The 26,133-nt window shown below is 44.7% G+C and overlaps 2 protein-coding genes across 3 annotated transcripts; one reads left to right on the forward strand and one right to left on the reverse strand.

Annotated features, from left to right (window-relative positions):
- Window positions 1-1,066: 1,066 nt before the first annotated feature.
- Window positions 1,067-16,608, forward strand: nfrkb (nuclear factor related to kappaB binding protein). Of its 2 annotated transcripts, XM_056411628.1 has the most exons (27): window positions 1,067-1,131; window positions 1,325-1,495; window positions 1,608-1,809; window positions 1,895-2,022; window positions 2,102-2,273; window positions 2,397-2,501; window positions 2,594-2,667; window positions 2,755-2,836; window positions 2,927-3,122; window positions 3,218-3,329; window positions 3,424-3,550; window positions 4,551-4,628; window positions 4,713-4,789; window positions 4,899-4,945; window positions 5,213-5,273; window positions 5,369-5,543; window positions 6,271-6,377; window positions 7,537-7,660; window positions 8,519-8,598; window positions 8,692-8,888; window positions 8,973-9,231; window positions 9,322-9,495; window positions 10,403-11,071; window positions 11,771-11,877; window positions 15,492-15,627; window positions 15,798-15,968; window positions 16,532-16,608. In XM_056411628.1, exons 2-26 carry the CDS (start codon window positions 1,370-1,372, stop codon window positions 15,936-15,938), a joined length of 3,756 nt encoding a protein of 1,251 aa, XP_056267603.1. In that variant the 5' UTR covers window positions 1,067-1,131; window positions 1,325-1,369; the 3' UTR covers window positions 15,939-15,968; window positions 16,532-16,608. The 2 variants fall into 2 exon arrangements, with proteins under 2 accessions (XP_056267603.1, XP_056267602.1); XM_056411627.1 differs by lacking the exon at window positions 16,532-16,608 and having other exon boundaries at window positions 15,798-16,501.
- On the reverse strand, window positions 16,471-26,093 carry tmem45b (transmembrane protein 45B). The gene is made up of 6 exons (XM_056411637.1): window positions 25,991-26,093; window positions 24,364-24,561; window positions 24,055-24,267; window positions 23,302-23,486; window positions 21,856-21,998; window positions 16,471-16,668 (listed from the first exon to the last, which is right to left on the reverse strand). Exons 2-6 carry the CDS (start codon window positions 24,551-24,553, stop codon window positions 16,557-16,559), a joined length of 843 nt encoding a protein of 280 aa, XP_056267612.1. The 5' UTR covers window positions 24,554-24,561; window positions 25,991-26,093; the 3' UTR covers window positions 16,471-16,556.
- Window positions 26,094-26,133: the final 40 nt, after the last annotated feature.

Consider the following 26,133-nt stretch of genomic DNA (forward strand, 5'->3'; position numbering starts at 1 on the left):
TTCAGACTCATGGGTCCATAAAACAACAAACACAAATAAAACAACAATATATAAAATACAATACAATAATTGACATTTATTTGAAGTCTTTTCATGAATTATCCATTATTCATGTACATGTGGGAGTATAGACATAACTACATGATAACAATGCATTTAAAAAACCTAAATAGCTAAATTAATAAACAATTAAGATTATGCTAAATTTGCTTGTATTAATCTATTGTATTTGTTGGTAACAAATAGTAGTTAACATTTAGATGTATTATTATGTTCACATTTCATTGTCATTAAATAGTAATAAGACTAAACTAATAAATAAGCTCAGCATAAAATACATGTGTTTATTTAGCTTTAACTGACTGCTTTCTGAACTAAAAAGAGAAACTTTGCTAACATTACTTTCTGTTTCTGAGTAAAGGAAAAGTTAAAGAAAGCAAGAGATGTCTCCAAAAAACAAACAATATATACAATTCCATTGAATCCACGAACAACTAACGAGCTAAAAGTATATCTAGCGTTAGGTTAACCGTTTCCGGTGTATCAAAGATAACCGTTAGTCTCATTTAACATACGTTTAACCGTTTCCGGTGTATCAAAGATAACCGTTAGTCTCATTTAACATACGTTTAACCATTTCAGTTATCATTTAACGTTAATTTTACCGTATTAGGTTTATCAAATTGTACCGTTAGTCTCATTTAACGTTAGTTCAACCGTTTCACATTTATTAAGGGTGACCTTTAGTCTCATTAAGCGTCAGTTAAGCTAACTAACGTTAGCTGTCATGTGATATTGAATGTGTTAAATAGCAAAATGCTCATTTCCGGTCCAACGTTATGAATATAAATATCAGCGTTCCTCACAATAAGTACAGAGTACAGGTTGTTCCCGACGTTATTATGTTTTGTAGATAAGTTTACAGTTTTGGAATGGAGGATATATATATATCAACAGGCTTACATGCTCCATACTTCCGGTGGAGGGCAGCAAAACGCACGAGGGGAGCAGCGCACCGTGTAGCGGGTTTTAGTAGAAGAAGAAGAAGAAAAAGAAGAAGAAGAAGAAGAAGAAAACGGTCCGTCGGTCAAATACTTCCCCCTTCATTTCCAAAACACAAAGAAGTGTCAGGTAAGCGCTCTTGTCAGTTTTTAATCAGCATTATTAACTTCTTTATGTCGAACAGTACTAGTATGTTTCCTTTATGAACGTTACAACTTGCCGTTTTGATAACTTGACGCAAGCTGCTGCGCTACGTCAATGCACACATTGGCTAATGTGTTGACATTGGTGAACGCTTGCTAATGTTTATGTCTTTTTGTAGCACTTCTATGCGAAAAGGCTCAAAGCTTTGGTACAGAGGAGAAGAATGGATGCCCTCACCCACATGCTGGCAGACCCTCTTGAACCAAAAGAAGAACACGATGAACAAATCACAGAGGAATGCATGCTGGGGAACTGTAGATTAAACCTTCCAGAGGACCTACTTGAGGACGTGAGTTACTGGCTATGAAATGCTGTTATTTTAATGCATTGAACATGCATAAGACTCGATGCATTTTCTGCATTAATATTTGTGTTCCTATGTTTGCTTTTGTTTTCATCAGCCTGACATTTTCTTCTCTGTGATGAGTGCGAGCACCTGGAGTGAAGTGCTGTCGGATTCTCAGAGACAGCACCTCCGTCAGCTGTTGCCACAGTTTCCTGACAACAATGTCGCAGAGCAGGACAGCACCATCAGTGACATCTTCCACAACAGAAACTTTAACTTCGGGAATCCCCTTCATCTTGCACAAAAACAATTCAGAGGTGATCCCCTTAGCTCTCCACTTATTTACCCACCAACACATAACTATATCCTGCTGAGCACTGATCACTACTCTCATCAACCCAGATGGTTACTTCAACCCTGAGGTGGTCAAGTACAGACAATTGTGTGCAAAGTCCCAGAAGAAGAGACAGTTGTACTCCCTCCAGCAGTATTACCACAGACTGTTGAAGCACATCCTCGTCTCCAGAAAGGTTATTTTTGTAAAAGTTTGACGTAAAATCCCACAATTGCCTCGTGCCATTCGTCTTAATGTGTCCTATTTCTTTCTAGGAGCTGCTAGATTTTGCGGTTCACAGTGGACTGGACTTTCCCCCGAAAAAAAAGTTAATGACCAAGACTCATGCTGAAATGCGTGAGCCGCGGGTACGAAGAAGATTGAGCCGCATATTAAAGGAGGTCAAAACTGAGTGTGGAGACAGCGATGCTTCATCCGATGATGACGGTCAGTCTGCTTTTTTTTTTTTCACTATTATTGCCGATAACTATACCTTTTTAATTTCTAAAGCTTTTCTCGAATTCAAATCATGTGGACACTAATAAGAGTCTTAATGCATATTGGTTGTAGACATATCATTATGGGCTCCAGCACCCCAATCGCCTTCCTCGCCGACACCCGCCGTCTCACTCAGAGTTCTTCCCAGCCTCTCCACCCAAGACATGAAGACCACGGGTCAGTGATTTTCTGCAATATCAAGATTATGTTGCTCAAATGTTTGAGCGTGGTGAGATATGACGTTTTAAGACGTTTCGTTTCGTTCGCAGAGGGAATCGAACTCGGGGAGCAGGATTTGAAAGCCATGCTGAATAACCATCGGGAGAAGAGGAAGCGACAGCCAGTAAGTGGTGTAAGGTAGAAAGAAAGAACACGGATATGGTTGAGTTTTGATTTTCACAATCTTTAATTCATGAGTGATTTTACTCAGGATCATCCGGACTTGATGACCTCTGACATTCACCTCGGAGACATACTTTCAAGAGCGAATATCGGTCGGAAGGGGGCTGTGGGTGAGTAAAAGACACGAGCGTTGATAAATCTTAAGCGAGAGTCTAGTGGATATTTTTGATAATTATTATTATTTTATTTTTTTCTTTCAGCCTTTTTTGACCTGTCTCTGCCGAAGAAGAAGATCAAAGAAGAGAGAAGGAAGAAAAAAATGAGGACAATAAAAGTGGAAGCTGAGGATCCCTGTGAAATTCTTGCACCTTCCGACACCCCGTCGGCTCCAACGCCGAGCGTCGCCAACTCCCTGCCAGACACCCCGTCTACCCCACTGGCCAACATCAAGGAAGAGTGAGTCTAGTGCTCTGCTAAAGTTTACAGGATTGTGTGTGTACAAGTGCATAATATATACATATATTTACTGAGTCTCCTCATTATTTTTGAAGAGTTGTGGAGGAGTGTCCGAGCAGCCCGGTTCCAGTGGAGGAAATAGCCATCAGCTTCTTCAGCTTGTTGGAGAGCATCTTGAGGACAGAGCACTTTACAAGCACGTCGTTGGTACGCACTCATCGCAGACTCTCACGTAAATATTATACATATTATTATCTCAGTTCTGACTGCGTATCATAACGCCGAGGTTGTGCTCGCACAGTTGGAGGAGAAAGTTCAAATGTGGCAGTGCTCTCCAGCCAGCTCCCTCAACGTGTGGTTCTCCTCCGTCCCGTGTTGGTCCGACTTGGTTCTTCAAGCCCTGCAGTTTCTGGCAGGGGAGACTAAAGGTATGCAGCAATGGTCACGACACACACACACACACAGATACACACACACACTGATACGGTCAGACATGATTTTCCACCCCGTGTTTTTTATTTATTTAGAAGTTTATTTCAGGGACAACGTACAAAAAAACATTAGTCTCCGAAGAGAAAAGATGCATTGCACTAGGTTATAGCTTTTGCTATTTTACACCTCCAGTCCCTTGTACATACAATATAAAACATACAATGTAGAACAATACAATGAAATACGTACGATAACATTAAAAATAAAATAGAAATAAAAAACCCCTACGGTCAATGAGCCTATTTACACAGGGGCCAGAGGCCCCAAAGGTTGATTATCGTCATGCCGCCCCCCCATTAAGGGTACCCTACTGAAAATGGGAACATGATTGACTCGCTAGCAACTGTCCTTTCAGGTGAGCTTTGAAAGTGACAATTGAACTGCACCTCCTCATCTTTTCTGGCAGACTGTTCCACTGAGTTATTGCTTTTACAGAAAAAGATGACTGTCCAAACACAGTGTAGCGGAACGGTTTAACGCAATCAAGTACTGACACTGTTCTTGTAGCTCTGATGGAATTTGTAGGGCGAATATGTACAAAGTCACACAGTGGTGGAGGTGCCAACCCATTAATGATTTTATAGACCATACATGAGTCTGCTAGTTGTCTAAGGTGTTCGAAGCTCAGTAGCCTGTGTTTCTCGAGTATCTTACAGTGGTGGAAACGCATAGGCTTTTTGTCTAAAGTTTTCAGGGTTTGTTTATACAAGGAAGCAAGAGGTCTTACATCTGATTCACTAGCTTGTCCCCAGCATGTGATACAGTATGTCATGTGGGAGAGAATCATAGCGTGCATAAATATCTTAGCTGCTTCTAAGGAGAGACAGTTTCTGATGTGTCTAAAATTAACTATGTTGTATTTTAATGTTTTAACCATTTTTTTTACATGGCTCTTAAAGTAAAATGTTACTCATAAGTTGTGTGTTTGTTAATCAGATGGCATGATGGCACTCCCCAGTGGATTTTCTCCATTTGTGGAATTTGCCGATGAATCTCAGCAGTGGAGGTGGATCGGTGAGAGGGATCCGTTTTTTAAATCCAGCCCTTGGTGTTCAGGAAGATTTTATTCTGAAGTAAACCTTTTATTTATTATTTAAGGTCCCACTCAGGATACAGAGAAGGATCTCAGTGCTCTCTGTCAGCTGTGGCTGGACTCCAAAGACTTGGTTATCAAGGTAGTAAACAAATGACATCACAAATGCATTGGACATGCTCGGCCACTATGTTTATTAAAAAAATATTTTATTTGTGACAGAATGTAAACTGTCTTTTTTTTGTCCATAGTTGGAAAATGAGGACATGCTGGAGATGACTTCTCCCACACCAAGAGTGTAAGATAAAGGGCATTTTGTATTAATTTGACGTATTAATGAGTTGATGAACTGGAAATGAATCAATTTTTTTTGATTTGTGTTGCTGGTAGGACCAAGTATGTTTAAATTTTTTTTTTTATTAATTTAATTTAAGATGGCAAAAAGTTAATTTTGGACAATCACGATCGCTTTTTTTAAGAGTTATTTATAGCCTGACTTTAACATTAATAAGTAGTTTTAGTTGCACTACCACGGTTGTCAACGGTAATATTTCGAACCAATCAGCTCGACCGACTACGTGGTGCGGCCCAGCACTGGGGACGAGAGACAAGTGTTTCAAATTCAGGTTTGTTTGTGCTTTTTAAATCTTATTTGCATAATGTTGCCTTAGTAACCATGACATGAGCTCCCTGAACCAATTTTTTTAATTTTGTTTATTAGGAGCAGCAGCGATACAACCAGCCACACAAAGCCTTCACCTTCCGGATGCACGGCTTCGAGTCGGTGGTGGGGCCGGTGAAGGGCGTGTTCGACAAGGAGATGTCGCTCAACAAGGCGCGAGAGCACACGCTGCTGCGCTCGGACCGGCCGCCCTACGTCACCATCCTCTCTCTGGGTTCGGCCTCCTGGTTTTAACTCTCCGCTGTTAGATAACCACCCGAGTTCCTGAGGTCATGGAGTTTAAAAATGGTTATTTCTAGGCCTGGAAAAAGACCTTTAAAAAAAAATTTTGCCCCCAAAGTTTTGTAAAAGTCTTAGAAATTTGTTATATTCACATGTTGATTTACGCAGTTTGTTTATATACCGCCCTATTTTTGAGGTTTCTGATCAAAATATCAAACCCAAACTAAAAAGGGTTTATATCTCTGCAACCACAAAGGCTATTTGAATAATTGTGGTGTTATAATAAAGGCAACACATGTGAGCTGTTGTTTTCAGATGTGTAAATATTAGTATATATGTTACTGGTTAAGAGTAAATAAAGATGAAACGCAGCAAAAAAAGAAGTTTCAGGTTTGCCTAGAGGGAAAAAAAAGTCTCTCTGTGAAGTTTGACTTAAAAAAAAGTGAAGCAGAACAACAGACAATAGTTTGAAAGTTTTTAGTGAAGGGAATTTAGGCGAGGTCTCTTATATTTATGCTTTTAAACAAACTATTGTCTCATTAATTTGTGTAATTTAAGATTTATACTCGTGTTTACACTGAGGTTTCACATAATGTTTGCTCATGGAAATTTGGTTTCAAGTCCTGTAAATCCATTGGTCAACACGTGAACCCTGAATCACACTTTAATATAGAGCGTGTAAATAAAAGCGATCGTCCTGTCCTGACTTCCGTCTGCAGTGCGGGACGCCGCCGCCAGGTTACCCAACGGAGAAGGAACGCGGGCCGAGATCTGTGAGCTGCTGAAGGACTCCCAGTTTCTTGCTCCAGACGTCACCAGTGCACAGGTAAGATATTTTAATTGTTTCTCTTTTACTCGTTCTGTAGAGGCCCGAACACTTTTTTCCACTCTTAAAAAAAAAAAAGCCACTAGGGGGCTAACGGGAGAATCTAGCATAACATTTACAGAGCTCTCAAGTTTTGAAGACAGGCAAGAGTGATATATCCCCCCCTCGGCCACGCCCCCATTCCGCCAGCCCCGCCCCTGCCATATGCCCACAGACCAGCCCCCCCCCCCCCCATATTATTGTGATGAACAAAACTTTCGGATATCAGTCGCGCGCAATTCCAGGATGCTTTATTTTCATTGGTTGCTGGATTAAATCTTACCCAGATACAACAGATACGGTTTTTTTCTGATTGGCTATTGTGTTGCCCATTTCATTTTTTTGATTGGCTGATAAGTGGCTCCTCACAGCAGAACTCCAGGGGAGCGCTTGATTCCTCCACGGTGAGGCCAGCTCATGTTTGCGTGCTGCGGCACATTAAAACATTAAATAGCCGAGAGTTTTTTTCAGCGTGAGAAATACGATGTGTGGCGGGAGTGAGTGACGTAAGACCGAAATGAGTGACTGTCACGCTCAACGCGTGACACTTGAGAGCCCTGCATTTATCAACGTCCTTTACTATTACAATACATTATGTTGCGTACAGAACAACACAGGATCACGTTGACACGACCACGTCAACAACTGTTTTCCACCCACCTGTTCTCATTAGCAAAGTACCCGTACGTTAAAAACGATATGATTTTGCATATTGTTAGTATCGATGCTTTATTAAAAGAGCGCGCAATGTATATTTGTTAATACGATTAAAAAGTCACCCCGCCCTTTCTGTGACGATGTTTCCATGGTGACCGTGTAATTCTCAGGCCACGTTACTGACGCTACAATGGTGCTAAAATGCTAGCTCGCGATTAGCTTCCGCTAGCTAAACGGCGCTAGCCTTAATTAACCGTCTTCTCGTAATGTTACTGTGCCCCCCTGTGTTCAATTGTAGGAACTGCATGTCCCAATTCACCTGGCGTTTTCCCTCAAAGATATAATAAGAAATCAAGAAAACTCCGTTATGGCTCCAACACGTTCAGCGATCTCCTGCAGGGTGACGTGTGCTCCTCGCGTCGGCCTGCAGCCGCTTCATGCGTTTGTCTTCTTTGCCGTCCAGGTGAACACGGTGGTCAGCGGCGCCCTGGACAGACTTCACTACGAGAAGGACCCCTGTGTGAAGTACGACATCGGACGCAAGCTCTGGATCTACCTGCACCGCAGTCGCAGTCAGGAGGAGTTCGGTAAGAAGGGACGTGCTTTTATTTCAGGGGTCAGTTCCCTTGTTTGTGTGAGTTCAGTGTGAAGTCCTCGAGTCATGGAGGAGTTTGATGATCCACTGATTGTCTAAAAACAAATACGTATGTAAACCCTCTTCGTATATGATCCCATTCTTTAAAATCATAGTTACAAGGAATACTTTTTTATGTTTATGTACAGGTAGGAAATGTACATATTTTTTAGGGGGGATTTTTTGCCCCACTGACTTCAACCAGGAGCATTTAAAAATAAATTGGGGCACTTTTTTAAACTTGTGAAATAACATTTAACCTTTGTTAAAAAATAATGAATATACTTATTTAGGCTTACAGTATATGAGCAATTGCAATAAGACTATAAGGCAATAATAAGACTATTAGACAATAATAACACTATTAGACAATACTAGGACTATTAGGCAATAATAAGACTATTAGGCAATAATAAGACTATTAGGCAATAATAAGACTATTAGGCAGTAGTCTACAGATTCAAAGTGTTTTCTTTGATTTGTTGAACAAAAAACATAAACTCAGAGAATCATATTCAATTGTATTCTTGTATTTATTAGAACTATTAACAATTATAACTTTTTTCTTTGTTTTTTTATTATAAAAAATGATATAAACATTGATTTTGTTGTGTACCTACCTAGTACATGAAGTCCAGATAGGACACACACAACAAAGAACAAAAACAAAACGCTATTAAATTATCAGAATTATTAGAGGGAATTCTGGGAGCATTTTCTGATATCGGGGGCAACATAATATTTCTTTGGGGCGGTTTGGCCCTTTGCCCTGGTGTGTTTACGACACTGTGTTCATATCTTTCTCGCCCAGAGAGGATCCACCAGGCTCAAGCTGCTGCTGCGAAAGCACGAAAAGCCCTGCAACAAAAACCCAAACCTGCATCAAAGCCTGTGAGTCCACTGCAGAGACAAGGACACAGAGTTGTTGTTGTTGTTGTTGTCGTCGATGTCTGACAGCAACATGTTTGTGACTGCTTGTTTTAGAAGTCTGGAAGTAAAGAGGGAGGCGGTAAAACCCCGGGAAGTCTGGAGGCGGGACAGGATGCGGTCTCCATTCCCATGTCGCCAACCTCTTCAACGCCCACCCTCAACACACCGGGAACGCCCAAGTCCCCCTTAACCTGCCCGGCAACCACACCAACAAAGACCGGAGTCCCCGAGGCAATCAAAACCAGCACCGGGTCAGTGTGACTCACTGAGGATGTAAAAAGACATCCACCCATGCTCATCTAAATATAACCGTCTCCTCTCTCTCGCTCCTCCAGTGTCCTCCTCGTGTCCCCCCCCTCGCTGCCCCAGCTGGGCTCCATCCTGCCCAGCGGTCAGGCCGGTCCGCCGGTGGCGTCCCACCACGCGGCTCGCCTGGTGAGCCACCTGGCGGCGGGCTCCCTCCCTCAGGTGCGGGTGGTTTCTGCTCCGCCGGGCCTGGGTTCTCCGTTAGGGGGTCAGCAGGCCACGCTGCTGCATCAGGCCCCCCACCAGATCAGGATGCCGGTGTCCATGGCAACCAAGGGCATTTCACAGGTGATCAAATGGAAAAACAGCGGTGTTTAAAAAAATATTTTGCATACTGCAAGTATATATGACTCGTGTTTTTTGTGTGTGTGTCATTAGGCGATGGTGTCTGTGCCTCTGAGGTCTGCCAGTAGTCCAGTCCAGGCGCCGACCACCATATCGGTGTCCGCCGTAGCTCTCGGCAAACCTCTCGCCCGATCACCCGGTAGCCCGGCCCACAACCCCGGTTCCCCCGCAAGGCTGCAAGTAGTCGGCAACCCGAATATCAAACAGGTGAAGCAGCTTGTCTCACCTGAATGTCTCCACCGGGCAGGAAGCTGGTTGTGGCTCAGATTTAATATCCAGGGTTCGTACGGTCATGGAAAACCTGGAAAAGTTATGGAGTTTTAAAATGGTTATTTACAGGCCTGGAAAAATCCTGGAGAATGCCAGAAGTTTTGGAAAAGTCATGGAAATGTATTATTCATACGTTTCATTTACGCTGAGTTTTAAATAATGAATACGCTTTTAAAAGAAAGACGCCCTAAATAGAAGCCGGCAAACGCTCTTTCATACTCGCAGATTTTTCCGCGCTGCAAGTGAACGCACCGTAACTGAAAAGACATAAATGTTTATTCTTTTAATCTAAACTATTGTCTCATTCATTTGAGTCATTTAACCCTCCTGTTACCTTTACATTTACTAACATATTTTACCCTCGGGGTCAATTTGACCCCAGCAATTAAAACCTCCAGAAAATTATTAGAATTAATATTGTTTCCCAAGTTTAAGTGTGAGGTACTTTATGTTTTACCTAAATAGCCCTTTAAATGTATAAAAAAGTTGATATTTCTTATATTTTTGACACAGTGAAAAACAGCCTGGGGTCAAATTGACCCCAAAGAACACCAACATTAAACATTGAATGGGGTCAAATTGACCCTAAGGTAACAGGAGGGTTAAGGTTATTTACTGTATGCTTTGGAATTCTCATTGTTAGTATAAATACGACATGTTCTCACTTTTTCATGTTTATACACCGAGATTTAAAAAAATGTTTGTTCATGGAAATTTGGTTTAAAGTCCTTGACGCCCATTGGTCGAGACGTGTGTGAACCCGGCATATCCGTCACATAAGCATGGTGATTTGCCACGTAAATAACCACAAAGGGTTTTTATCTTTTGTGCTTTTCTTTTAAAGGTGTCCATCACGGCGACCAACCTGCGCATCCAGGGCAAAGACGTCCTCCGCCTGCCGCCGTCCTCCATCACCACGGACTCCAAAGGGCAGACGGTGCTGCGGATCACCCCGGACATGATGGCCACTCTCGCCAAGTCGCCGGTCGCGACCGTCAAACTCACGCCCGACTTCCTGGGCGGCGGCGGCAAGAGCATCTCGGCCACTCTCCGCGTGGCGCCGCCCCACTCCTCGGCTTCCTCCGTCTCCTGCGCCACATCCTGCATCGGGGACGTCCAGACCACCAAAGCGGGCGCCGTCTCATCCGGCTTGATGAAGGCCGCGGGAGACGCCGCCATACGCCTGATGCCCACGCTGGCGGTGACCATGGCGGACCAGAAATCCCGGAGCTTCCCCGGCGTCTCCTCCCCCGACAAGAGCGGCACCACCATCCGCATCATGCCGGGACTCGGCGTCATTCCGCAGAAACAAGGTCAGACCATCACCATGACGACCACCACGGGCAGCAAAACGCTCACGACGTGCGCCAACGTCGTGACCATGGCCGCCAGCGTGGTGACCGGGGCCAAGGGCCTCACCGTGGCTCCGGGGGTCTCGTGCTCCACTCTGACGCTCGGCACGACCACGGCCACCGTGCGCCAGGTCCCTGCTACGGTGGTCACCACGCAACCGGTACGATTATTGTATTAGTTACTGCTTATATTTATATTTAAAATAAATTGCTCTGGGGTTTTTTGTAGCTTTCATTCCCATCCCATGAGCTATATATTTATCCACCATAAATCTTATCTATGTTATTCTTCATATTTGTTAGCCTCACTTGTGTGTGCAACTCTAAGGATGTCAGTCTTAGTCAGTCGGACATTTTTAGGACTGACATGTAATAAGTAGAATGGCCTCTAGGTGTCACTGTTTGACTTTGTTGGTTTATCATTATGATTCATGAGCTCCTTCAATAACCAGCTGATAAACAGCAATTTATTACATTAAAGTATATGTTAATAATACTAAACACACATTTATCTTCTTTTTTTAAAGAACATTTTTAGAAAATGTGTATTACAATGATAGACCATTATATATATATATATTTATTTATATATTTATTTATATATATATATTTTTATATATATCGGAAGTATTGTCAGTGGCCATTTAACAGTTCACGCCTGGCAGCTCAACACCGTCTGAATTAAATATAAATATAAAATGTCTCTGAATGCCACAGATATAAAAAAATTATAAAATGCCTCTGAATATTTTATTTAATGATTTGCATCGTTTCCTGCAGAGTCTGAATCAACAATGAGGAACTCACTAAATCTAGCGAGTCCATTTTTAAAGTCCCATGTGTTGTTGTTTCCGCTGTAGGGGAAGCTACCGGCCCGGATCACGGTGCCCCTCTCCCTCCTCACCCAACCTCTGAAGAACAAGAGTGTTGTGACCACACCGATGGTGAAGGGAAGTCTCAACACCAAGTGAGTCGTCTGTTGTTTATTTATTGAATATATTTATCGTGTTAAAACCTTTAGCAAGGCAGAATGACGAAGATCATTTCATTGTTATGACTCAATTAAACTAAAATGGTATTATTCAGAGATTTCAACTCGAGATTATTTACTTAAAAAACTTAATTATACTGTAGTGGCATAAGTATACATTTTGGAGCCTCTGCAGGGTTCGTACGGTCATGGAAAAATCTGGAAGATTCATGGATTCTTAAAAATGGTTATTTACAGGCCTGGAAAAGTCCTCGAAGAAAATAAAATCCCCAAAATGTTGGAAAAGTCATGGAAATGTGTTATATTCACATGTGCATTTACATTGAGTTTAAAAAAAAAAATTTTTTTTAAAAGACTGACTAAATATAAGCCGGCATATGCTCTTTCATACTCGCACATTTTTCCCCACTGCAAGTGAACGTAACTGAAAAGACATGGATGTCGGAGGAGGTTACCGACTCAGCCATCGAGCCGGCAGGATTTTCCGTCCACCGCGCGGACAGAACAAAGACTCTCTCTGGTAAAGATCGTGGAGGGGGGGTATGTCTCATGATAAACAGATCTTGGTGCAACCAAAGTCATGTACATACTCTCAAGTCGTTCTGTTCCCCGGACCTGGAGTACCTAATGCTCATGTGTCGACCATTCTGGCTACCGCGGGAGTTTACAGCAGTCACCGTAACTGCTGTGTACATTCCGCCTCAAGCTAACACGGACATAGCGCTGAAGGAACTCTACACCCCGAGGCTGCTTTCATTGTGGCGGGGGACTTCAACAAAGCGAACCTGAAGAAAGTTCTCCCGAAGTTCTACCAACACATAAAAAGCAACACGAGGGGGGAGCGGATTCTCGACCACTGCTACACTCCCTTCCGGGATGGATACAAAGCCCTCCTCCGCCCACCGTTCGGCAAATCGGACCACCGCTCCATCCAACTACTCCCCGCCTACAGGCAGAGGCTTAAGCAGCAACCAATCGCTGTGAAGGAAGTGCAACGCTGGTCGGACCAATCGGAGTCTATGCTACAGGACTGTTTTGAACGTGCGGACTGGGATATGTTCAGGGTCGCGTCGGACAACAACGCCAGTGAGTACGCGTCCTCAGTCACCGGGTTCATCAAGAAATGCATAGATGACGTTGTTCCTACCAAGTCGGTTCGGATTTATCCCAACCAGAAACCGTGGATAAATGGCGATGTTCGCGCTGCACTCCGCGCGTAACACCGCCTTGACTCGGGAATATGGCGGAATACAAAAGAGCCCGCTCGACCTCCGTAAGACCATCGGCTCTGCCAAGCGGGAGTTCAGGAACAAGGTGGAGGAAAAGCTCAAGAGCCATGACGTGAGAGGTGTGTGGAAGGGCTACAGACAATCACGGACTTCAGAGGAAAACCAGCGGTGAAGAGAACTCCTCTACCTCCCTCCCAGGCGAGCTAAATACATTCTTTGCTCGGTTCGACGTGACCGGCAGCCCGCCGAAGGCAGCGCCGCCCGAGGAGACCAGCCTGCTGATCATCTCAGAGGCTGACGTGCGCAGAGCCTTCAAGCGGGTGGACATCCGGAAGGCGGCAGGTCCCGACCACATCCCGGGCGCGCCCTCAGAGCATGTGCAGACCAGTTGGCAGGAGTCTTCGCAGACATCTTCAACCTCTCCCTGTCCCAGGCTGTTGTTCCTGAGAGCTTCAAGATGTCCACCATTGTGCCTGTCCCCAAACACCCCAAGGTAACCTGCCTGAATGACTGGAGACCCGTAGCCCTCACCTCGATTGTCAGTAAATGCTTGAGAGGTTGGTCAAGGACTTCATTTGTTCCATGTTGCCTGCCACGCTGGACCCATGGCAATTTGCATATCGTCAAAACAGATCCACCGACGACGCAATTGCCATGGCACTTCACACCGCCTTTCCCACCTGGAGGGAGGAACTGTTGTGTGCGAATGCTGGTTGTGGACTACAGCTCAGCGTTCAACACTATTGTTCCCGCCAAGCTCGACACCAAGCTCAGAGGTCTAGGCCTGCACTCTACCATGTGCAGCTGGATACTGGACTTCCTGTCGGGCCGCCGCCAGGTGGTGAGGATGGGCGGTACCACCTCAGAGCCGCTGACCTGCAACACGGGAGCCCTCAGGGATGCGTGTTGAGCCCTCTCCTCTACTCCCTGTACACCCACGACTGCACGGCCATGCACAGCTCCAACGTCATCATCAAGTTTGCTGACGACACAACAGTGTTGGGGCTGATCACCGAGGACGACGAGACAGCCTATAGGAAGGAGGTTGGATCACTGGTACAGTGGTGCCAGGAGAACAGCCTCGTCCTCAACGTCAAGAAGACCAAGGAGCTGATCGTGGACTACAGGAAGCGGAGAGGAGAGCACACCCCATCTCCATAGACGGAGTTGCAGTAGAGAGGTCAGCAGCTTCAAGTTCCTCGTGCACATCTCCGAGGACCTCACATGGACCACGCACACCACTCACGTGGTGAAAAGGGCCCAACAACGCCTGTATTTCCTTAGGCGACTGAGGAAATTCAACATGGCCCCCGCATCCTCAGAACATTCTACACCAGCACCATCGAGAGTGTTCTGACAGGTTGCATCACCGTCTGGTACGGGAACTGCACCGCCCTGGAGCGTAGGGCACTACAGAGGGTGGTGCGGTCGGCACAGTACATCGTTGGAGGTGAGCTTCCTCCATCCTGGACATATACACCAAGCGGTGCGTGGCCAGGGCCAAACGGATGATGAAAGACAATAACCGGGCGCGCCACAAACTGTTCACCCTTCTACCGTCAGGCAGGCGATACCGCAGTATCAAGTGCCGCACAAACAGACTGAGGGACAGCTTCTTCAGTCAGGCCATCAGGCTGCTGAACAAGGACTGAGACCCTCATTAACACTACACACCAGAACATATTCTGTGAATATCTATGGCCATGGTGTATATTTTATTACATTGTTTATATATATATATATTGTATATATATATTGTATGTATATACATATATATATAGTCTCAAAAAGTGTATATTTTATTACATTGTTTTATATATATATATTGCCATGATGTATATTCTATTACATTGTTTTATATATATATTGTTAATACTTTCTTCTTTTTTTTGTGTGGATATTGTATAGTTTATTCTCATTCTTATTCTTTTTTTAGTCTGCTACTGCTGTCGGGTGTTTTGCACATAAGAATTTCACGAACCGATTATACTTGTATAAAAGGGGATGTGACAATTGAAACTTGAAACTTGATAAATATTTATTCTTTTTAATCAAAGTATTGTCTCAATCATTTGAGTCATTTTAAGGTTATATACTGTATGCTTTGGAATTCTCTTTGTTAGTTTAAATACGAAATGTTCTCACTTTTTCATGTATGCACCGAGATTTAAAGAAATGTTTGGTCATGGAAATGTGGTTTAAAGTCCTGGACACCCATTGGTCGACAAGAGTATGAGCCCTGCTCTTGAATTTTTGTATTTTATAAATGTATGACATATTTGTTCTACAGCTGTAAGTCGGGCTGGTATGTGACCGTTCTCTCTCTCTCTCTCTCTCTCTCTCTCTCTCTTTTCTGAGCAGCATCAGCAGCCTGGGCAGGAACATCATCCTGACCACGATGCCCGCCGGCACCAAGCTGATCGCCGGGAACAAACCGGTCAGCTTCGTCACGGCGCAGCAGTTCCAGCAGCTGCAGCAGCAAGGACAGGCCACGCAGGTCCGAAACGACGCCTCTGAGAACAATGGAAACGCGTCCAATGGAAACGCGTTCAATGGAAACGCGTTCAATGGAAACGCGTCCAATCGAAACGCGTTCAATGGAAACGCGTCCAATCGAAACGCGTCCGTCTCCCGGCGTAACGCTCCATCTTTCTTCCTTTCCGTCAGGTTCGCATCCAGACGGTCCAGGCGCAGCAGCTCCAGCAGCACATGGCGTCCGGCTCCCAGAAATCCGTTTCCACGGTCGTAGTCACAACGGCGCCGTCGCCCAAATGTGCCCCCGACCCCCCGACCGGACCCCAACAGTGACCCCTGGTGGTCAGTCGGCCATGACTCGAGGTCCAGTGTGTGTTGTGTGTGTTGTGTTCTGAAGCTGTTTCAGGGTCATGTGACTTGGTTCTACTCTCCCGTGTCGTTCTGGTAACATTTGTTATTGCATGTGACGTGCCTTTTTATTTATTTCCCTATTGGATGATAATCCTGCAAAGATCTTCAGTTTGTTAAAAAGTGTCATTTCTTGAATGATGTTCTCCATTTTGTTATCGACACGATCTCAACCCGGGCTGTTTCCAGAGACATTCTGTTTTCTTTCAGGAACTAAAATAAGTTTCCCTGTTTATTTCACAATAATCACATATACAACTACTAATTTATATATGACTGTCAATAAGATACTCTGTCCCTTTTTTTTTCTTCTATATGTTTGATTGAATGCAATATTAGCAATTGTGAAGAATCAGATTTATTTGAATGTTGTAACTTGCTGATTTTTTTGTTTTTAATACATTATTTGTGGTGTATCGGTGTTGTATTTTATTTAATAACAGACGATAATAACAGATCATATTTAAATAAATTGTGTTTTATATATTTTTCGTTGTTTGTTTTTTTACAAACGGCAGAAGAAGAAGAAGCTGAACCGAGCCGTCACTCTTCATCCGACTCGTCGAGCAAAGCTTTCTGGGAGCTCGACTCGGAGGACGTGTTTCTCATCCCGATCTCGACGTCCTGTCCTCTTCCTGAGAATCGCTTCACGGTGCTGTTGAGACGAGAAAACAACGTAAAGAAGATATGTCTGCATCGACAGCGTGAGCGGATCTTCATTTCAAGTGTTCCTCCACGCAGTATCCTGCAGGAAAAGACACGCTTAGAAAATGTAGTCCTTGAAAACTCAAACTAGGTCCTAATGGAGCTGCAGAGACATTTTAAACTCATTTTAGTGCATCTCATCTTCAGGGTTCATACGGTCATGGAAAACCTGGAAAAGTCTTGTTATTTTAAAAAGGTTATTTCCAGGACTGGAAAACTCATTTAAAAAGATAAAATCCCAAAAGTCATGGACATTTCTTATATTCATATGTTCATTCACACAGTAAATACTGTATGCTTTGGAATTTTCATTGTTAGTTTAAATATGACATTTTCTCAATTTTTCAAGATTTCACAAAATATTTGGTCATGGAAATTTGGTTTAAAGTTCTGGAAACCCATTGGTCAGCATGTGTATGAACCCTGCATGCACACGCATGTCTCGTATGGCTGTAACTTGAGACCGTTTCTGCCGCCTGCTGAGGACTCTCAGAAACAAAAGGGAAGGCACCGATGACAAAGACGAAGAGGACAACCTGAGGCGAACAATACAGGTTTCAAAACAATGGCTTTACAAATATCCGCATGGCCTTGTAAATATTGTATATAGTCATCGGACGTGTTCAGCCCGCCCGAGGTGCACTGTTGAATGTAAACAAAGCTTTGTTGACTTTGTAAACGTCAGCCTGCCTTGAGATAACGGGAGTTAACAGAGATGTACAACTGTAGAAGTCACACAAAGTTCTGACGCCACTAAAAAAAATCATTCACTTGATTATTTGAACCAGTTTCTTAATCTTAAATATGTTAATACCAAGTACAGGAAAACATCTAGAAAACCGGAGGTTCCCCGATGTTTTGGAAAGTAGACAGATGTATCGATGGATTGTCTTCTTTATTTAATGATGTTTTTACTTTTAATTTAATAAAACTTAATATTGCACATATACTCCTCACCAGAGAGCTTTTCCTTCATATGCATTCGATGTGCTCCGGCACCTGGCCCGGAGGTCGTATTCTAAAGGCAAATAATAAGGGCAAGGCATGTTTTATGAGGCATAGCCCATTGCACCCTGCGTCTCTCTGTGTTATTGTTAGACGCACAAGCGTGTGTTACATGTTGTTTACTTGCTTCCTAAAATGAATCCAAGCCACTGAAAACTGAACCCAATTTGTGAGACTGACCCCTGTGACCCTTGAAGATGTGATCGCCGTCACTTCCTCTGCATGTTACGTTTTCAGTACACAACATACAGAGTACACAGTGTTTTACATGCACTGCTCTGTCATGCATGTATCATGAAAGTGGATACAGTACACCACACGCTTGACTTTTATTGAACCAGGTAAAATCAATTGAGAACCAATCCTCATTTACAATGACGGCCTGGCCAAGAGGCGGCAGCACAGATACAATGCAGTGACTAACTCATGAGAAAATGGCTAAAAACAAGATAAACTAGAACGGCACTCGGTAGAGCGCATACCTTCGCATATCACAAGATTGGGCATTGAATTATGAACATTTTGGCATTAGTTGCCAATTGGATAAAAATTGACTGAATCGCATGGAATTTGGTGAGATGATTGGTTATTATCCGGGGAACATTTGATTCGATTCTATGGTAAAAAGAAGATGTTGACCTTTTCATGACCTTGACCTTTGACCCGATCGATCCCAAAATCGAATTACATGTTCCCCGGTTAATAACCAATCATCCCACCAAATTGCATGCGATTCAATAAGATGTTGACCTTTTCATGACCTTGACCTTTGACCCGATCGATCCCAAAATCGAATCAAATGTTCCCCGGATAATAACCAATCAGCTCACCAAATTCCATGCGTTTCGGTTTAATACTTTTTGACTTATGCGAATAACACGCACACACGCATACAAATACACGGCGATCAAAACATTACCTTTCCGCATTTTCAATGCGAAGGTAATAAACACGATGTAAAAATAGAAGAGATATGGCGCCGTACGTGATGGCGCGTGTGAGTGCTCCCGGATTTTGTGCAGTTTTTTATATTTATTCTTCTATTATCGATTTTTTTTGCACGTTAGCGTTAGCAGTCACGTTAGAGATTACAGATTCTGGAGATTGATCGCAGTTGCTCGCCTACCGCAGAGTTTTTTTTTCTTACTCGGTACTCGGACGCCCAACAGTGGCGAGTAGCGAACCCATTTTCCGTCCATTTAGGCGCCGCGACGCCCGCCGCCGTCGGGGGGGAGGAGCGAGCGCGCGTGGTTTGCTGTTGAGAGAACGCCCGGAGCCCCCCCCTACACTACCCACCATTTTACAAACAAATGCTTTGGACACGACTATGTTGCGAGCCAAGGGCAGTTTTCAATTACACCCAACTAAGGACAACTGCATCATCTGCCTCACGAGAGAGAGGATGTTGTCGATGGATGACCGACTGCCATCGAGCCCATCGAATTTTTGCCCGCACAGATCCCACATCAAAGACTCTGAACAAATGGAGGGGGTATGTAGTATGCGAGGGGGTAACAGATCTTGATCACAGAAAGTGTGCTACATACCGTTTGTTCTCATGTCGCTGGTTCTGTTCCCCGACCTTCCATTCACCCTGGAGTTTACAGCATCTAGTTTAAGGCAGTCATCAGCAGCAGTCAACAGCTAGCCCACATAGCTGCGGAACTGCTCTACAGGCGAGCAAGGAACAGGGTACGCACAGCAGCTGCTCATTGTGGCGGGGGACTCAGCTCAGGCGACTGCAAAGAAACAGTGACAGTTCAAAGTTCTGGGACGTTCAACAGGGGGCTAAACTTGGGGACGGGAGCGACTATACCACTGCTGCACAAGCCTCCTCCGCAGCCCGTGCCCGCCGCCTTCCTCCCGCTCTCCGGACCACCGCCTACACCCATCCAGCTACCTGGCAAACAGGCAGAGGCTATCCCACACTGCTCGGGGCCTGGGGGAGTGCAATCGGACTGTTTGAATGGAGCGGTTGCTACAGGGTTGTTTTGAACGTGGCGGATTGGGATATGTTCAGACGACAACGCAAGTGAGTTCACGTCCTCAGTCACAATTCTCTCACGGACGGTTCATCAAGTGTTCATTAACATCGTGGGTTCCCGGATCCCACCAGAAACGGCGGATAAATGGCACTGTGGGCGCGATAACCACGCCGCGGACCGCTTCGACCTCCGTATGACGCGCTGTCAAACAAGACCGCATGCCCAGCCAGCGCCACACCAGACTCCGAGAAGACCATCGGCAGGGGAAAGAGGTGGAAACAAGGTGGAGGGAAAGAGAAGAGCCATGGGGTGAGGAGGGAGGTGGAGGGGGAGAGACTCAATCAGCGGAATTACCTCCTCCCTCCAGCGACTACAGACAACCTCCCGCCCGAGAAGGGCAACGCGCGCCTTGAGGAACCCCCGGGCAGCGCCCCCGAGAGACAGGCCACCGAGGACCATCAGCGGAGGATCATTCAGCAAGGCTCGGCCGCGATCCGGCCGGCGGGCAGGTCGACCAGCCTGTCCAGGCTCAGGCAGGGCGCTACCATGAACAGCATCTTCTACATCTGTCCCAAACTGTGTTTCCCAGGCTTCAATGTCTCCTGTCAAGCCTGTCCCCAAACAAGATGTCCAAACCAAACACCCCAAGGTAACCTGCCTGAAATGACTGGAGACCAGGTAAGACACCGAGCCTCAGAGGTCAGCCAAGTATTTGTCGAGTGTGGCTGCAACATGAACATGGTGCCTGCCGGGACACAACATGTTTGTTGCATTTCGATTTGCAGTGCATGGCACGCACCGACCCCATGGCACAGATCCACGTCACACTGCCCTACTGAGATGAATCGGGTTGAATTCAGCGTTCACACTGGACTACAGCAGCTCAGCTCAACACACCAGTTCCTCGAAACACTCTCAGACCTCAGCTGCCAGAGGGGCAGGCCTGCACTCCACCCGCCAGGTCTACCTGATGGCGGGGCCACGGGCCACCCGGTGACTCACTCGGGCGGGAGCCCCTCCCAGCCTGCGTTGAGCCTCTCCTGTGGACCAACACCGGGCTCCCTCTTGGCTCTTCTCACCCCAGTACACTCGCTGCCTGCAACTCCAATGTCCCATCAGCATCACCAACGCACAGCCCACACAGACACGCCAGTGTTGGATCACCTGATCAGTGATACCAGGAGGCAGCTGGATCACTGGACGTCAGGAGACAGGAGAACTGGAGAGGGGAGACAGCCTCAACCCTCAGACCTGCCGAGGAGCGGAGTTCAGGTGAGGAAGGGAGGAGGGAGAGCACCATCCAGAGAGCAAGAGTTGCAGAGCAGGGGGGCGCGCACCTCAAGTTCCTCGCGCACATCCTCTGAGACCTCTACATGACCACACGTACCACTCATCCTCAGGAAAAGGGCCCAACAACGCCTGTATTTCCTCAACCTCAGAAAAATTCCCATCTCATTACACAGCCACCCTCAGAAGATTCTTTCCGCACCATGCAGGGGGAAGTGTCCTGGCTGTAATGTTTGAGCTGCCGCGTGAGGGAACTTGGGTGGTGGTGGTGGTGGGCACTTATCCAGGTGGGTGCGGTCCAGACAATACATCGACACTTCCATCCTTCATCCAATGCAGGGCACTGGCCAGCCGCGGCAGATGAGGAACAGAGGGCACCACACACGGCCAACCTTTGGTCACACTACATCGCGCAGGCACATAGACCAGAGACCCTCCAAAGTACTACAAACAGAGCATATTCTCAGAGGGGCCACCAGGATGCTGAACAGGCTTTGACACCTCACTATTTATACACCAATACACATATTGTGATTCATATTCTGTGAATATCTATGGCCATGGTCAATTTGTATATACATTATATATATTATAAATATATATATATATATATACTATACATATATATTATATATATATAAATATATGATAAATTGTATATTTTATTACATGTATATATATATATATATTGTCATGATATATGTTGCTTATAAAGAGAGAGAGAAGTGAATTAAAAGTAAAAGTACATGGACTTTACTTGATCCTGAGTGTTCCTCATGTGTTTCCTCTGTTCTGTAATTCACATGTAACACCTTTTGATTTGAGCTATGAGAGTTGTCTGTGAAGCGTGAGGTACTCACTTCAGGACCACGGAGGAGATGCAGGCGACCAGCAGCAGGGCCGCGGCGAAGTGCCAGCAGAAGCACATGGTGATGAACATGAGGTTGCTGTGCAGGGTCAGGTCCCACAGCGGGCCGCTCGGGGGGAAAAGCACGAATCCGATCTGGAGACACGATCAAGTAGTGTGACGAAAATATTCTCATATATTTACTGCTGCTCACAAAGAGGAAAGGAAACAGGTCTGAGGTCAGCGGTGGGTGACAATTCACAAGCAATGTGCGAGTCTCTCTGAACGGGCCAGGGTTGAAATGATTTGGGTTCTGGGAAATGATGCAGAAAAGAGACGGTACGTTGTGGCACCGATTACTAGATGTTTCGAGAAAGCTCGAGAAATGTCCACACATTACTGCTGAGAGACGTTTTAGGACACACTGAGCTCCTATCTCCTCACTTTAGGACACACTGAGCTCCTATCTCCTCATTTTAGGACACACTGAGCTCCTATCTCCTCACTTTAGGACACACTGAGCTCCTATCTCCTCGTTTTAGGACACACTGAGCACCTATCTCTTCACTTTAGGACACACTGAGCTCCTATCACCTCGTTTTAGGACACACTGAGCTCCTATCTCCTCACTTTAGGATACACTGAGCTCCTATCTCCTCACTTTAGGACACACTGAGCACCTATCTCCTCATTTTAGGACACACTGAGCACCTATCTCTTCACTTTAGGACACACTGAGCTCCTATCTCCTCGTTTTAGGACACACTGAGCACCTATCTCTTCACTTTAGGACACACTACACTGAGCACCTATCTCTTCACTTTAGGACACACTGAGCACCTATCTCCTCATTTTAGGATACACTGAGCACCTATCTCCTCGTTTTAGGACACACTGAGCTCCTATCTCCTCATTTTAGGACACACTGAGCTCCTATCTCCTCACTTTAGGATACACTGAGCTCCTATCTCCTCACTTTAGGACACACTGAGCACCTATCTCCTCATTTTAGGACACACTGAGCACCTATCTCTTCACTTTAGGACACACTGAGCTCCTATCTCCTCGTTTTAGGACACACTGAGCACCTATCTCTTCACTTTAGGACACACTGAGCACCTATCTCCTCATTTTAGGATACACTGAGCACCTATCTCCTCGTTTTAGGACACACTGAGCACCTATCTCTTCACTTTAGGACACACTGAGCACCTATCTCCTCATTTTAGGATACACTGAGCACCTATCTCCTCGTTTTAGGACACACTGAGCTCCTATCTCCTCGTTTTAGGACACACTGAGCACCTATCACCTCGTTTTAGGATAGACTTGTTCTATTTCTTGGAAAGAAATGTAAAGCCCTTTGAGGCAACGTCGTAATTGTGCGATATTGGGCTATATATAAAATAAACTGAATTGAATTTATGCATTTCTGAGCTCCTCATGATGCTGTGATCACCTGGTAGAACCACGAGCCCTGCAGGATGAACAGGCACGCCCTGAAGAGCTCCAAAATGACGTTGTCTCTTATGAACACCTCCAACATGGTGCTGGCCGAGCCAAAGAACACCGGCACCAGCAGCAGGGAGTGGATGTGGGCGTCCAGAGGGGGCCGGTTGTGCAGGTGGTAGTAGAACAGAAACCCTGGATGATGGTCAAATTCAAGAAAACATAGGAATATACAATACCGTTCAAGAGTTTGGGGTCACTTAGAAATGTCCTTATTTTTCAAAGTGAAGCACTGTTTTCTTTCAATGAAGATAACATTAGATTAATCATAAATACACTCTCTACATAGTTAATGTGGTAAATGACTATTCTCTGGTGTTTAATGAAGTCTCTACAGAGGTGTGTAGAGGCCCATCTCCAGTGTTCTGATGGTACATTGTGTTATCGCCTTAGAAGACTAACGGAGGGGTAGAAAACCCTTGAAAACCCTTTTTATGTGAGCGCAGCTGAAAACAGTTATGCTGGTGAGAGAAGCTATACAACTGGCCTTCCTTTGAGCCACAAGAGGAACAACATTAAGATTTACAATAAAAATCATGTTTCTAACCTGGTCAATGTCTCGACTAGATTTTATATTCATTTTGCAATTCACTTGTGAGTTTTCATGGAAAACATGAAATTGTCTATGTGACCCCAAACTTTTTATAGGAACATATTTTGTGACATGAAGGAGAAATGCCGAACTAAACAAAGCTGGACTTGCCTTCAACAAAAAGAGCCGAGGAGAGGGCCAGGCGGTCCAACCCGACCGGCACCAGTTTGGATGCAGTGCTGGCCACCAGCGCTGCTCCAGAGATCCCGAAGAACAGGTACATGGTGCCGTGCTGCCAGTTCATCAGCTTGACCCACGACTTGTTCTCCGCGTCGTAGAGGTGGGCGTGAGGCCCGTCCACCACGAACTGTTCTACCATGATACCTGGAACAGGACAAATGAGATGAGGCCGAGAGGAACCGGCTGCAGGGAGTTTGAGGTGGGCAAAGGGGGAATGGAGAGGAGGGAAAAAACACTGACCGACAAATGCACCGAAGATTAGAAGTCCTCCTTCCGCGTAGTTCATTTTCTTAAAGAAAGGCAGCGTGATCCGTCTTCCTTTGGGCGTGCTCGTCCTCCAGTAGTGTTGCAGAGTGTGTTTCACCGAGAGCCAGAAGCCCAAGAGCAGGAAGAAAGAGCCGGGAATGGCATGTCCTCCAAAGTTTGCCATTGTTAGGCCTAAAGAAAACATATGGAAAATGAAACTTAGTAGTGATGGATTTGATGGAGACACAAGGTTCAAGGTTCAAGGTTTTTTATTTGTCATCTGTGCCTAGACCAGCAGTCCAGACACATCGGAATTATTTTTGCAGGGCTCTCCGAGTCAGCAGAGATACAAAACAAACACACTATCATAATAATAATAGTAACAGTAATAATAATAGAAATAGGAAAAATATATTTTAAAAAACACTGTACAAAAAACACACTGTACATAGTGTGGTAAAGTATATGCAGTATTAACAGTATTAACAGTTATCTTACTCCTGTTAACTGGCTTAACTTAAGTCAAAGTACGAGCTTGTGGCATTATTTAATGAGCCGTGTGATGATTAGGAGCAACGCGGTGACGTAAGGAAGGAACTCAAGAGAGCTGACGATGAGACACCTACGAACACAGTGGATCGCTTCAATATGAAGGTTTATTGCTGAGAAAAAGTTATTAATATAGTTTCTGAACTCATTCCTGATTACAGCGTAACATACTTATACATATCATGTCAAAATAATCTCATTAAATCCTGAGCATGTATAAATGGGAACATGGATGACTTGGTACTTTAATATATAATCATGGCAGGCTCATAACGTGTGGCCTTTGATCCAGGAGAGACCAACACATTGCTCACACTCGTACAAAGTGTTACAGATCAAATCTAAAAAGCTGAGTAGTGTTGCTACTGACCTATTCATTCAAAATGAGACACATATGAGATGGCATAATATCCTTTATTATGCCCGAACACAGCCCTAATGAGACACAATAGAGCTCTTTTTAAGTTTGTCTCATGCAAGAACATTTTAGTTTCCTTATGTTGAAATCTTTTCGTATATTTTGTATTTGTATTTTGCATCGGGCCTAAATATAATGTTTAGATTAGAAAACTTTATTAATCCCCGGTGGGGAAACTCATTTGCCACCAACAATTCACACAGAAAACAATACACACAACAGACAAGAAACACACAGAATATGCCTCATAAAACATGACCATCAGAAATATGCTAAATCTAAAAAAAAATTAAAACAAGCTAACGGTGTTCATCAAAAAAATATGTGGTTTGTCATGTGTTAGGAACCGTCCCGATGCGCGGGTGTGTTTGGGTTCATGATCAGTTGGACTCGTTTTTCTTGACCCTGCGTGACTTAATTTATTTACGACCGTCCCTTTTTTCACTTAACACAGATGTTGTAGTTTTGCTACATCAGATTGACAGGGACAGATCAGCCTGTAATAACAACCTCAACTGGAAATATCATCTCTGCATAGTTCCTGCTCTTCAAGCACATTCTGTCGTCAGCTGCCCCTGAATAGTCCTTCCATACGGACATGAGCCTTTTCCCCCCCATCACACTTATAAAAAATGCTAAAAATAATGCACCTACCTTATTCTCTCTGCGGCTAATTCCCCAAAGCGTTGTGAGTCGGCAGTGTGTGCGAGAGTGAGTGCTCTGTCCCGTAAAGATCTGTGTAAACTGTGTCCACCTGTCTATTCTCGCCTCCTCTCACCTGCGTTGACATCATCACA

Source organism: Pseudoliparis swirei, chromosome 3 (genome assembly GCF_029220125.1).
Source record: "Pseudoliparis swirei isolate HS2019 ecotype Mariana Trench chromosome 3, NWPU_hadal_v1, whole genome shotgun sequence".
Lineage (NCBI taxonomy): Eukaryota > Metazoa > Chordata > Actinopteri > Perciformes > Liparidae > Pseudoliparis > Pseudoliparis swirei.

Coding starts and splice junctions, on each gene's coding strand:
- nfrkb (XM_056411628.1), top strand. CDS start 1,370: ATGGATGCCCTCACCCACATGCTGGCAGACCCTCTTGAACCAAAAGAA. Junction 5,274..5,368: donor GACAAGTGTTTCAAATTCAG/GTTTGTTTGTGC, acceptor TTTGTTTATTAG/GAGCAGCAGCGATACAACCA. Junction 7,661..8,518: donor TCGCAGTCAGGAGGAGTTCG/GTAAGAAGGGAC, acceptor TTTCTCGCCCAG/AGAGGATCCACCAGGCTCAA.
- tmem45b (XM_056411637.1), bottom strand. CDS start 24,553: ATGGCAAACTTTGGAGGACATGCCATTCCCGGCTCTTTCTTCCTGCTC. Junction 21,999..23,301: donor AGGGCTCGTGGTTCTACCAG/GTGATCACAGCA, acceptor TCGTGTCTCCAG/ATCGGATTCGTGCTTTTCCC. Junction 16,669..21,855: donor ATCTCCTCCGTGGTCCTGAA/GTGAGTACCTCA, acceptor TCGTCTCAACAG/CACCGTGAAGCGATTCTCAG.